Below are 12,835 nucleotides of genomic sequence, written 5' to 3'. Positions count from 1 at the left end.
TCTCTGCAGGACGACTGTCAAGGTGCTATGTCTCCCCCTACAGGTAACCTGGGGAACTGAGGAACAGCCCTGCGTCTGCGTGTTCAACGTGACAAAGCCCTGAACTGACAGGCAGGATAATCATATGCCGTAAACACTCGACGGAGCTTTTAAATCAGAGCCAATTATAGATCTTTGGCACATTTGATATAAGTAGATATGATTAGTTGTGAAATTAGTGGAATTAAAGGCCCATGATGAATCGGATGGTAACTAGCATCCGCATATTTTTACAGTGTATCATCGAAAAAAAGAAAAAGCTTTGAGGAGTAATAAACAAACATTAATTTCATATATTGCATTGCAGCTTTTATTTCATCTTTGAATAATAAAATAACACATTTACCAAGGCTAATATACAATTATTTGTGCAAATGTTTAAAAACTTTTCTTTTTAAAGTGGCTGTAAAATATTGAATTAGGCGACATCAAATAAAGGACAATCTTACATAAAGTCAGAAAGTTTTTCCTTCACTTTCTCTTCAATGTTTGCAAAGTATTTCATTTGGACGAGAAGCGCTTTGGCAGCATGAAGATCCCCTGTTTTAGACAAATACGAGCACAAACAAGGACGAGGGCACAGAAAGTTCAGTTAGTGACGCACTCAGGGAAGAGATGCTGCTCTGTGAGAAGTAAACAAAAGCAACAGTAGGCAGCACAGACAACACTGCAGTGCAGCAGTACCTTCATGGAGGGCAGCGTCGATCTGATCTGTCAATCCTGCAAGTTTCACTGCAAAAGAGAAGAAACGTTCACGTTTTGCACATGTTGGTTAATGCAACACACGTACCATAAGAACGACTAACTTAGTTACGACAGTAAAGTATAATTTCCATTTATTGAATGGATTTCCCAGGTCTACGTTATACGGCGCTGGTGCTACTTTGGGATGGTGGAAGAATCTGGGGTGGGGGCCACTAATGGTTGTGCTGATGTATCCGTTAGCTTTGCTCTGCTGGACTGCGGATGCAAAACACCATACAGTATGTACTACACGTTCATTAGTACGTAGTATGCTGCTGAAAAAGTGATAATTCTGCAAAATGCTTCCTCTGTAGAGATGTGTTGCATTATGGGACAGGAAATCATCTCATGGCACTGCATGCAGAACCTAAACGACTGAATTCAATTTAATCTAATTCATTGTAATCTATTTATAGTCAAACTTAATTAAATCCAGTCCAAATTAAAAATTCACGAAGTCCATTTTTTTAAATGTACAGATTGTACGGATCCACCCTGAGGACACTCAACAGTGGACCGGAAACTCCTGGGATCAGGGTCATGAAGGGTCATGACCTGCCTGTCACAGTCTGCAGTCTAGTCACCTTAATAGATCATTTACAAAACATTTAGCCAGAAACAGCAAACCCTCTGGATATTTTCTTGCATAATGGCAAACCTACATGTGTTTGCAGACCACATGCTATAGCAGACTGCTGCCACTCGGGGCAGTCTGAAAAATAAGGCGGACAAAAGAAAATCGAAATGTGGCAAAATTATGTATTTTAGCAAAAGTGGAAAAATACATTACGTCAAATCTAAGGGTGTTTGGAAATGTTAACAGCTGGAAAGCTGAATTTGATCTATTTTAACGTTCTGAGTGTCCGACCGCACAAAAGACAAAACACAGTTACTAGAAGTGAGGACAGTCTTGCAGAGCAGCGATCATGACGATGCACCGCTGAGCCGCGAGTGCGGGGAGTTTTAACTGGTGTACGACTGGAAGAGGAGGTCTGGAGAACAGCAAATCTGACTGTACGGATGCCTGAACCTACTCAGTCGGTTTGTGTAGCTGTGATAAAGAAGATGGATGGAAAAGATGGGATTCACCAGTCTGGAGCCTCCACCTGATCTGGGTGATCGATCTGCAGGGATTCGTCCATCACCGTCCATTGTTGTTCATTTTGGTGCAGAAAGGATTTATTTTCCTCCTTCCAACAATCAACATTGGAACCTGCGCTGGCTGAATACCCAGAGTCCTACACTGTGCACTACCTGAGACGGACATCGGAGTGGCATCTTAAATGATCTCTCAGAACTCTCAGATCTCTCAGTTTGAAATGTGCGAACAAGTGGAAACTGCACAGACCACAAAGATGGAGGTGGCTGACATATCGGACATCTTGAACTGTTAAACATTTATGCCCACATTGGACATCCTGGGATAGGTGGATCATATGTAAAAGACCACTGAGCTCAGATTTGAAAGGATTCTCTTTCAATGGCAATACTCCATTAAATCTCCACCTCCCCACTCAGGAAGAACTAGGTCATCACATTGTTTCCATGGATATTGACTCTTATCTATCTGACATATTCCAGTTTGTTGATGTACATGAGGTTCCTTCAGAACAGTCGAGGGTCTGATATGGTGTTCCGCAGGGTTCAGTACAAGGGCCAATCTTGTTCAGTTTATACATGCAGCCATTGGGACGTATAATCCAGAATCAAAGCATACATTTTCATTGCCATGCTGATGATACGCAGCTCTATTAGTCTTTTAAGCCAGATGAAACAGAACCGTTAGCTAAACTTCAGGCGTGTCTTAGGAACATCAAGGACTCGATGTCGGGAAAGTTTTTTGCTTCCAAATTCAGATAAAACAGAGGTTATTATTTTTGGTCCAAAGCGTCTTAGGAAGGGATTAGATGGTGTTGCGATGGCTTCCCGTGCAACTGTGAGAAAACTGTTGTTTTCGATCAGGATTTGGCGTTTAAACTGTATATTAATCAGGTTTGTAAAATAGCATTTTTCCAACTCCCCTTGGAAAATCCTCTTGCAGAGTGATGCGAATGAATGCGTTTGTATCTTTCTTTCTCTTTCTCTGTTCTTCATTCATTCACTTCTCTTTTCCTGCTCTGCCCAGTTGGCCTCCGGCAGGATGGTCCCCCCCTTATGATCCAGGTCCTGGTCCAGGTTTCTTCCCTCCTAAAGGGGAGTTTTTCCTTGCCACTTGTTTGGCTTAAGGTTTTTCTCCCACCAGGGGAGTTTTTTTTACCTGCCACTGTTTATGTAATGTTTATGTAATAATTGCTCAGGGGTCATGACGATACATAAATACAATTGAAATTGAGTCATATGAAGTCATGTCACACAGTAACACAGTGCACTGACATCATTTTATGATTACATAGATGCATATTGTTGGATGTTGGATGGGTTTCAGTTGTGGATCTTTCAGTTTAACCGGCTCAGTTTCAGTTTTACAATGAAGCCGATCCATGTTCCCGTTAGTTTCGACTCTGTGAAGGGAGACGATCAACATAAAAAGCATTTCACACATCAGGGCCCACAGTTGCAGATCCTGAGCGTATGTGCCTAGAGACAGTTGCAGCATTAATAAGACAGTTTGCTTTTGATATCAGCTGTTTGCAGCCAAAGTCAACAAAGTCGCTGCTCTGCATCCACATTGTTGTTTGCACTGTTGTTAAGATGAGTCTATTTTGTTATTTTATAGTAATATATATCTTATGAAAGCGGCATGGCTAGTCGAGGAAGGATGCACAGCAGCCAGAAAGTGTCCATATTTGACAATCAGTTTGCTGGAGCAGTGTGAGTACCAGCACAATGATCCCAGGGGCTTCAGATTTTCAGAGTGAAACTACAGTAATCTTGTTTTCTTATTCCTGTTCTGATGTCTCATACATTGGATGTAATTTAGACTTAGCCCTGTGATTCTTACAATAGGAGACACGGCCCCTCTTTTCTTTTCTTTTCTCCATCATTTGACTGTGATCTGAGCGAGAAAGAGGACAAAGGAAAGATTGATCGGTGTTTTCTTGCTTCATATTGATTTGTGCATTATTTGGGCAAAGTTTAGAAAAATGGGAAGAAATAAAAGTACGAACAAATCATTCTCATATCTTAGTTAGACACAGCTGCAAAGAGGCTGATAAAGTCCTGTCGTCAGATACGATGCAATCGATGCAAAGTCATCTTACCATTATTGACATTTTCAACTCCTCCCAAATGACCTGAAGTGAAACAAAGTTCACTGCAGTGACCAGCGACAAGGTCCGAACGAGTGAAGGTATCTGACTTGTTTCCCCGGATAGCTGAACTGTTTTTTCTTGTTTTTGGACAGGATGCACTTTGTGATTGTTAAAAAGATCATTTCAGCCTCTGTGACATTATTTCTGTGCATCTTTTTATTGCTCTAAAAAGATGACAACTTTTTATGGTCATTTTAATGTGTGAAAAGCAAAGACTTGTGGAGAAGTTTTGTTTCGAACAATGTGTTTTCTCTTTTTGTTTTATTCCTTGTATTATGGTCTCCTTGGGGTGGGTTGCCCAGAAGTTTGTCTTCTTCTCCTCCAAAGAGGACCGTGGAAAAGTGAACGTTTTACAACAAAGGACGGGGGGGGGGATGCTACAGAGGTGGGCTTGGGTCTGGCTGAAATGGTGCGTTTGTTCTCTCAGATGTAAGTCACTTTGGATAAAAGCATCTGCTAAATCAGTGGCTCTCAAATGGGGGCACGTGAAGGCACTCCAGGGGGTACGTGAGATTTTAAAATATACATATATTTAAAAAGTAGCATCCATGCAAAAATCCTTTAAAAATAAATATTTCATAAATAATTGAGGAAAATATAAGTCTAAATTCATAAAATGAATTTTATCTTCAGGAGTAGGCTATTCAACTTATTATCCTAAAACCGCAGAGTATCCCCCACACCAGGATGGTTCCACCTAACCTGTCAAATGCCACCTGGCTTCACCTGTCAATCACTTGGACCAACGATGGAGTCGTGGTTGAAGCATAGCAGCAATATTTTTATGTTTAATAAATCAGTTACTGATGGCACAGTGCTCTGTTTTAGGTCTTTTTTTTACAACCAAAAGTGCTTTGCGCTGGTTAGGGGGTACTTGGCTGAAAAAATATTTCACAATATTTTCACACATCACTGAAAAAAGGTTGAGGACCACTGTGCTAAATGATAGTAGTATTAACGCCATACAGTGGCAACTTTGGTTACCATAGTAACCAAAGGACTGGAATCTTAGGCGGCGTTCTAAATAGCACCCTCAGTACATAGTACACTGTAACGTGGACAACGGCGATCCTTAATGTTTAAACTGTGTGACAGCCACAGTGTCATGGACAGCACCAACAAACAGTAGCTGTTCAAACTACTTTTGAGCCTAATTCAGCAGTGAGAAGCTTAAGCTATAAACTGATGTGACGTGCAAATGAAATCATGAAAATAATCAGAATGATCTGAAGCAGTTTCTTGCTGAAGTCTGGAAACTAATTTGAACATTTTCAATGTTTACATATCTGTTCTGGTGGGTAACTTTCTGATTTGACTATTAACCTAAATCACACAACCACGATATGAACGGAAGATGTAGGCATTGGTTTACCTTTGGTATCCCGGCCGATCTTGGTGGCTTCTTCGGGAGTCTGCGCTTCATCGACGGCTTCGTTTATCTCCATCAGCTCCATGAGGAAGTTTGGATCGGCCCCGGAGTCGGTGCCTTCTTCCAGACGCATCCCCTCCAGCTCCAGCTGAAACGCATCAGAAAAGTTAATCAAACTGCTCGTTTAAACTCCCTCGACTGTCGGCCGGCAAAGGCCGGCCGAGCACAGTCTGAGTTTTCAGCTATGAAACTATTCATCTGAAGATAAACGAGGAGTTTCAGACTCACCATGTACAGACCACGACTCAAAGGCTTAAGCAGCGTCCTGTATGCTTTATTCACAAGAGCTGACTGGCTCTCTGAATACTCCTGCTCTTTCTGCAAAACATGGTTTCATAACATCAACCTTTAACGAAGGCCAGTTCAGTCCAGGGTTCATTAAATACAACAAATCTGTATTATTATGAGTGCTATTCAACCAACATTCACTGTCCCTCAAACAAATACCAAACTTTGACTAAAGGGAATAACATCTGAGTGTTTAATACACTGCCTTCCAGAAGTCTACCTCCGTCAGACACCAAATCGTCGGTGAAACCGTCGATTAGGTGTCTGACACCCGCCTTGTGTCGCGTAGCAGTGAGGAACTGTCAAGAGAAGCAGGTGCGCGTTAGACATGACGGATGTGTGGAACCCAGACGGGGAGGAAGATATCCTGGAAACAGTTGGCAGATCTAAGCACATTCTGCAGCTATCAGGTCTGTCAGCTCCCGTGAAATCAATAGTGTCCCGTTCTGGCCCACGGGCCCGTCCTGCGACTGTATCTCCACGGTAACAACCAGCGCTGTAGATTCCTGCCTTGTAACCTTGTGTAAGTAATGAGTTTTTTCTATACATGATGAAGACCCCTGAGGATGGATGTGGCTAATTAATAAAAAAATGGCCAGAGGGGTAGATAAATAAAAAATGACCTGAATAATATTAAGCATGATGTGTGTGTGTGTGTGTGTGTGTGTGTGTGTGAGAGAGAGAGAGTGGGGGTCTGGGCTTCCCTTTCATGCTCTCTGTTCAGTCTGAGATTAGTTTTCATGTCATGTTGTGAACTTTTCCACCTGAGTGTACAAAATAAATCACATGCAGGGCAGCGCGCTGCTTCCCGGCCCTGTACTTGTAATGGCCACTCTTGTAAACGGCTGTGCATTTTTCATAATGATCCAGAGAGAGGACGCCTGATAATGTGAAACACATGCGCTTGTGCACCTCACAGTGACTGCTCCAATGCTCTCGACACGCTTTTCTTTCTCCTCTCCCTTCTGTGAAAGGTTCAATGGATTTATTTATCTACTTTTTCAAAAGATAACTCCGACTGTCTTGCCAGTAGAACTGTGTTAAACAGAATCAAATAAAACACAAAATCACAGCATACAAGTTTTAAGCATCTATGACTATGTAAGGATGATATTCAGGGTATCTTTCACTGATCTGGCTTAACGAACCACAGTAATCAACATCACGGACATGTGAAAGATCATGAGTTGTGGCACCAGGCAACCGACAAAACCACCAATCAGGAAATGGCAAAATAACAGTCTTGTCAATATTACGGGCTGATCAGTATGAGACCTACGGAAAACTAGTCGGGTCTACTTTTGTGTTAATGATGTAAAGGTCTGGTGTATTCATTTGCCATTTATGACAGTTTTACCCCTCCCCCTTTCCTTTTTTTAACATGAAAGAGTGAATGTTTTACATTTTCTAAAAGACATATAGACTTCTTAAACAAATGAATGGAATTCCTAAAAAATGCCAGTTTATCCTCCAAGGCGCAGACGTGAGTGAGCGCAGGGGGTTTTTCCTTTCATTCATAAAATGAAATGAAATTCTATAATATTAATTTTTATGTTCATAATTTATTTTGTGTGGCTCTTTCTTCTTTTATATTTTACCATGTTTCAGAAAAAAAAGACCGCTAGGGATTTTTTTTTTAGTGTCTCTAAAATAATAAAAATAAAAAATCCACATCAATTCTTCTGTTATATGGGTTACACTTCAGAAGGAATACAACGCGTCTCTAATACAAGCTGATAGTTCATTTTATTTATAACTAAAATCAAATTTGCATACAGTACGAGATCTTAGTTCATCTGTAGGTTATCGTTAAAAGAACAAAACCAACATAAGTTTTGAAAACTAAATGTTCTTTTTCTTTCTTTTTAAAGCAGAAAACCATCATTAACTGTCCAACTTAACTGATTTGGCCCCCTGTAATGACAGGATTTAGTTTAAGTTTTACATGATAGTGATTTCTTTGAGTTTTGGTCATTTAGGAATGTGTCACCATGGTTACTGTAAGATGGTCATGGGCATTTCCAAGTTCCTTTTATCTTGTCCTGTTAACAATGTTTCATGTTATTTGTGAGTAGAAGCTCCGATCATTACTTTTCCACATATGAACCCTTCGTTTAATTAATTAAAAAAGCAGTTTGTCAATCCTGTAATAGACCGCAACCGTGGTGAGAAAGCTGATGAAAGATGCACAAAAACACAGTATTTTACAGATTTTGAATCCTGAACTGATTATTTGTTGTTTATAGCCTACTAACATTCTGTTGAATACAAATAAACAGTCATGAATCTGTGTTTATGTGACGCAAAAAAAAAAAAAATCTAATCTTGGGTAACTTTTGTGAGGGAGTAGTGACACATCAGATCGGTTCGGGGCGCCTTAACCCAACTATCAGAAGATTTATTATTTATTTATATAACTGTTAATTTTCTCTCTTTCCTTTCTTCAGATCAACCCTCAGTTATTAATCATTAACTATCTCATCACCATAATTGTTCTCAATTGTTCTTGTAGTTTGTTGTGCTGGTCTGCAAAGTCTGGTTCCTTTGGATTTTACCTTTTTTTGCCCAGAGGCCGAAGAAACTAACTGAATCCCACTGGATGGGCATCCAATCTACCATAGCAACTTACAGATAAAGTAACAACCAGACAAGTAAGAAAAGACATCCAAAATGCCGTGAAGTGGATTGGGAGCGTCGGTGAATGGCTGTTGTCAGTTTTACATCTTGATGGCTTGGATGCTACTGAATAAGTGATCACATAAAGCTTGGCCCTTTGCGGTTGTTTCAGTATGAAGTGTACTGGTGGAAATGGCCGTGAATCATTGGTTTCAAGTCGTTATCACAGTTTTTCTATAAGTCCCTACACCTTCTAAGAGCTGTTGGTAGAGCACAAACCCCACGCAAAACACAACAGCGGGGTAACCGACTCATTTCATAAAGTGATCTTTCAAAAAGTCGATGGATTAGGCTGTTGTGGCTAAAGTGTCCTGGCCTTGCAAAAGGACTTTACCCACATACTTACAGGCTGAACTTAATCTTCTGTTCAGACATACAACTGAGCAAATATGTAGAAGATTTAACAATGTTCTGCTTTCGTTCTTGCATTGTAAGTGGTCATGTGGGAGGTGGGCAGCTTTAAGTTGGAGCCTGATCCACATTATACCTTCTTGAAGATACACCACTCACCACACATGGAGTACCGCTCTTTCTGAGTGTCTCAAACTGTGAAAATATACAATTCATTCGATTAAATAGTTTTTCCCAAATATGTTTTTTTCTCCATCTCATCTCCGTTTAAGAAATATGAGCCTTTATTACACAGTGAAAATGACTTGGAATCAGTAATAAATAACAGAGATCTTGTTTTGGTTTGGTTTTTAAACTTGATATGGGGGAAGTTACTTTAAATAGGCCTGGATGCATCAGTGTTATACAACCACTCCCCCTCCTCCCAGTTATTCCCTTGGCCTCATAACAAGAACCATGCCAAGGAAACAACTAAATAACCCTCTACACTGAAGTGCCCTAACTTTGACAACAGGGCAGACATATTCCCAGCGTCTCAGTGCTTTCAAACAGGTAAACCTCCTCCGACTCCTGGACCATCATCCAGGTAACCATGATCTCCTGCCTACCGCAGATCTCTGGCTGAAGTTGTCTGGGTGCAGAGACCGCTGGAGCTGCAGGTATCTCGTCTGCAGCTTGTGTGTGTCCACAGTAAACGTGTAGTCACTGCAGAAAGGCAAAAACATGCGAGAAATTAAACATGTTTTTTGTTAACAATTTTTTATTAATTTTATGCCAACTTTAAAAAAAAAAAAAGGCAGACAGTCACAGGCTCAGCTCTATACATTTTGTTGTAGCAGCATGTCCACTATACATTTGAAAAGAACAAACGCAAAAAAAAAGGGGCGAAAATTTATTACAACAGTTAGAACAAAACAAAAACATTTCATATACTCAGTACTGGAGTTGAGGGGGGATGAGGGGGGATGGCATCCCCTCTGGAATAAAAAACGGTCAAAATCATCCCCCCTGTAAAACTGCCATCCCCCCTTTCCATCCCTTATGTCATTTCATCAATGAATGTGGTATTACTGCTATTTCAACATTTAGAGTCATCACCAGAAAAATAACTTATTTGACAATTTTCACCTGTTTCAGGTACATTTTTAATTTAAATAAGTAGGAAAATCTGCCAGTGGGACAAGATTTATCTTCTTATTACAAGCAAAAAATCTTGTTCCACTGGCAGATTTTTCTACTTATTTCAAGTGAAAATCTACTTGAAACAGGTGAAAATTGTTGTTTTTTCCAGTGATGAGTCTTGTTTTAAGTGTAATGAGATTTTTTTTACTAAAATGAGACATTTTAACTAGAAATAAGACAAATATTCTTGTTAAGATTTTGAGTTTTTGCAGTGATCCATTTTACTTATCCTGTGAAGGACAGAGGCATATTGATAAGTTCAGAAAACTGTTTTTATTTTTGTGTTTTGATGTATTTGATGTAAGCCCAGTGGATATTTAAAGCTTACAGAAGGCTGCATTTAACTGCTGCTTATTCCTGCAGTATTTCTGCAGGTGTTTTGGTCACTGCTATTATTTGTAATAGATTATATTATTTGTAATCAGCACAAATGATCTGTCCCCATATGATAAAATCCACCACCCCCCCTGATTTTTTTTTTTTACAACTCGAGTACTGCATATACTGTGCATACTTGTCTGTCTCCTCCTTGACCCACATACACGCTCTCACAAAAACAAATACCCTCCCACCCCAGTGAGTGATCTGCACCATCCCCTCCCCGTTACCCCCTTTATAGGCAAGACTTCACAGCTCTGATGCTTCTGACCAGGATGTTAAGGTCTTTTCTTTTGCTCCATGAGACCGTGCAACAGAGAGCTCAAGGGTTAAAATATCCATCAGAATTTGCCACCAGTGATCCAGTGATAGAGTATATGGTGGTTTCCACCGTACTACCAATATTCTTTTAGCAGCAGTTAGGCCGGAAAGCCAAATTCTTTTTTCATGTATTGACATCGAGAATCGAGAATTATCATTCAGCAAACAAAGTACGGGGCAGCATGGAACCTCCTTATTTAATATTTTAGATAAAGATTTGGTGACTTTGGTGACAGTGCTATTAATAAGTGAGGGAACTGCAACATAACTTTGTATTTATGTTTTGTATTGTTTCCTTTATCTTGTTTTTATGAAAAGGCACATGTTTTATCCTTTGGCTTGGTTTTAATATTTTAGTGTTTTTATCTACTGATGTTTTAACTTATCTTGATTCTTATCTTGGGGCCATCCTTCTTGTTCTTTGTTCTTTTAGCCAAAGCACTGTTGTCACTTTATATTATCCTGTGTTGTTGAGTGTACGGTTTTAGATTGTATGAGGAGGCACTCACTGTGAACCAAATTTACCCAAGGGTACAATCAATCTATCTATCTATCTATCTATCTATCTATCTATCTATCTATCTATCTATCTATCTATCTATCTATCTATCTATCTATCTATCTATCTATCTTGTAACCAAAACAACTGTACTCCAGGGCATTCACAAAACATATGTGTAAAAGTACCTAAGCAACATTGTTTACATAATTGGCAGAGGGGAGATGATTCCAGCTTCATTGAATGTCTAAGTCTGGGAGAAAAGTACGCTCTATGAACAATATTTAAGTGTATAGTTTGATGGTTAGGATTTTCTGATGCTTGAATGATATCATTCCACACTACTTTCCATGTTATTTCAGAAGTAATAGAATTAAATTCACTTTACCAAAAATATATTTGAATTATCATTGGTTTATAAGATGCCTGCAGTATTTGTACATGGGTCAATGACGTGACGCCTATATTTTCTGAAAAACAGACTTTTTTAATTCAAAAAAAGGTTTAAATGGATAAAACAAATGCCATATATATGACCTCCCTGTCCCACATATGGACTCACTTGAATTTTACAAAAAATACTAGTTTTTGGGGATTTTGTTGTTGTCTTAAGCGCCAAAATGTCATGTGGTGCGACCGTCCAACCAGGACTCTTGTTTTGAAAACCTTTTTGAAATCACTCTAAATGTATTTAAATCAATCTTCTTCTATCTGGCATGATTTCCAAGTGTCTTGTAGTGTGTAAGATTGCAACACATTTGTATTTATATTTCCATCATAATATACAAACAAAGTTTGACTGATTATGTCCATTTTATGAAATATCATGCGGTGTGACCATTGAAAAAACAACAATTTTTGTATAATACTGAAAACTTGTAAAAAAAAAAAAGATGTCAAGATGTTAAGGAAATTAATTTATTTTAATATGAATCATGGTTGCACCACATGACATTTTTTAAGGCTAATTCATCTTGACAAAAAACTCTGAAATCACTTAATTTAACATTTTTATATGAATTTATGTGTACACAACATTCTTAATGTTTGAAGTACTGCAATAGATATTCTTTTTTTATTATTCTAAAATTGACCTGTTGAAAATCCGTCATTGACCCACATACAGAACTGACACTGTAATTAGAAATTAAACATGTTGCTCAAACACTAAGTGAGATTTCTTGCGTGCATTATGTGGTAAAGAAGAGAGATGTGGGGAGACTGACCAGTCCATGATTGTGAAGAAGCTGGTTTCTTCCTCCGGCGGCTGCACCGCCTCACACGAGCTGCAGAAGAACGCAGGCTCTCGGTCGAGAAGCCGCTTACACTTCCAGCAGTTCACTTTAACTCGGCTCGTGTAGCAAGTCCTGGGTGTAAATACTTTATTCAAGTTGTAAAATATTCCATTTTCTTTTGCAGATGATTTAAAGTGTGTGTCCTTCTTTGGGATGCTGGTAGACACACAGTTTGCAACAGACAGGCGGCTCAACCTGCTTGTCATCCTCAGACAGCCACTTCGAAACATTTCGGAAATTAAAATAAAAGGGCTATATTGGTTGTTTTGATGAAGCCGGCATCTGAACTGTTGTGAATGATCTCAAAACATGTCCAGCTGCAGCAGCGGGGGCAGGAAGCGGTGCTGCTGCGTTTCCCCCGGCCGGCCCCGCAGCGCCCCCG

General features: G+C 39.5%; 1 protein-coding gene across 1 annotated transcript; it reads right to left on the bottom strand.

Annotated features, from left to right (window-relative positions):
- Positions 1-341: 341 nt before the first annotated feature.
- Positions 342-12,797, bottom strand: hscb (HscB mitochondrial iron-sulfur cluster cochaperone). The gene is made up of 6 exons (XM_061729857.1): positions 12,385-12,797; positions 9,387-9,483; positions 5,692-5,781; positions 5,407-5,551; positions 724-771; positions 342-579 (listed from the first exon to the last, which is right to left on the bottom strand). The coding sequence occupies exons 1-6, from the start codon at positions 12,681-12,683 to the stop codon at positions 485-487; spliced, it is 774 nt and encodes a 257-aa protein (XP_061585841.1). The 5' UTR covers positions 12,684-12,797; the 3' UTR covers positions 342-484.
- Between the last annotated feature and the right edge of the window lie 38 nt (positions 12,798-12,835).

This window comes from Cololabis saira, chromosome 9 (genome assembly GCF_033807715.1).
Source record: "Cololabis saira isolate AMF1-May2022 chromosome 9, fColSai1.1, whole genome shotgun sequence".
NCBI lineage: Eukaryota > Metazoa > Chordata > Actinopteri > Beloniformes > Belonidae > Cololabis > Cololabis saira.
The sequence above is the reverse complement of the archived record's forward strand: the minus strand, read 5'-3'. Positions and strand labels throughout refer to the sequence as shown.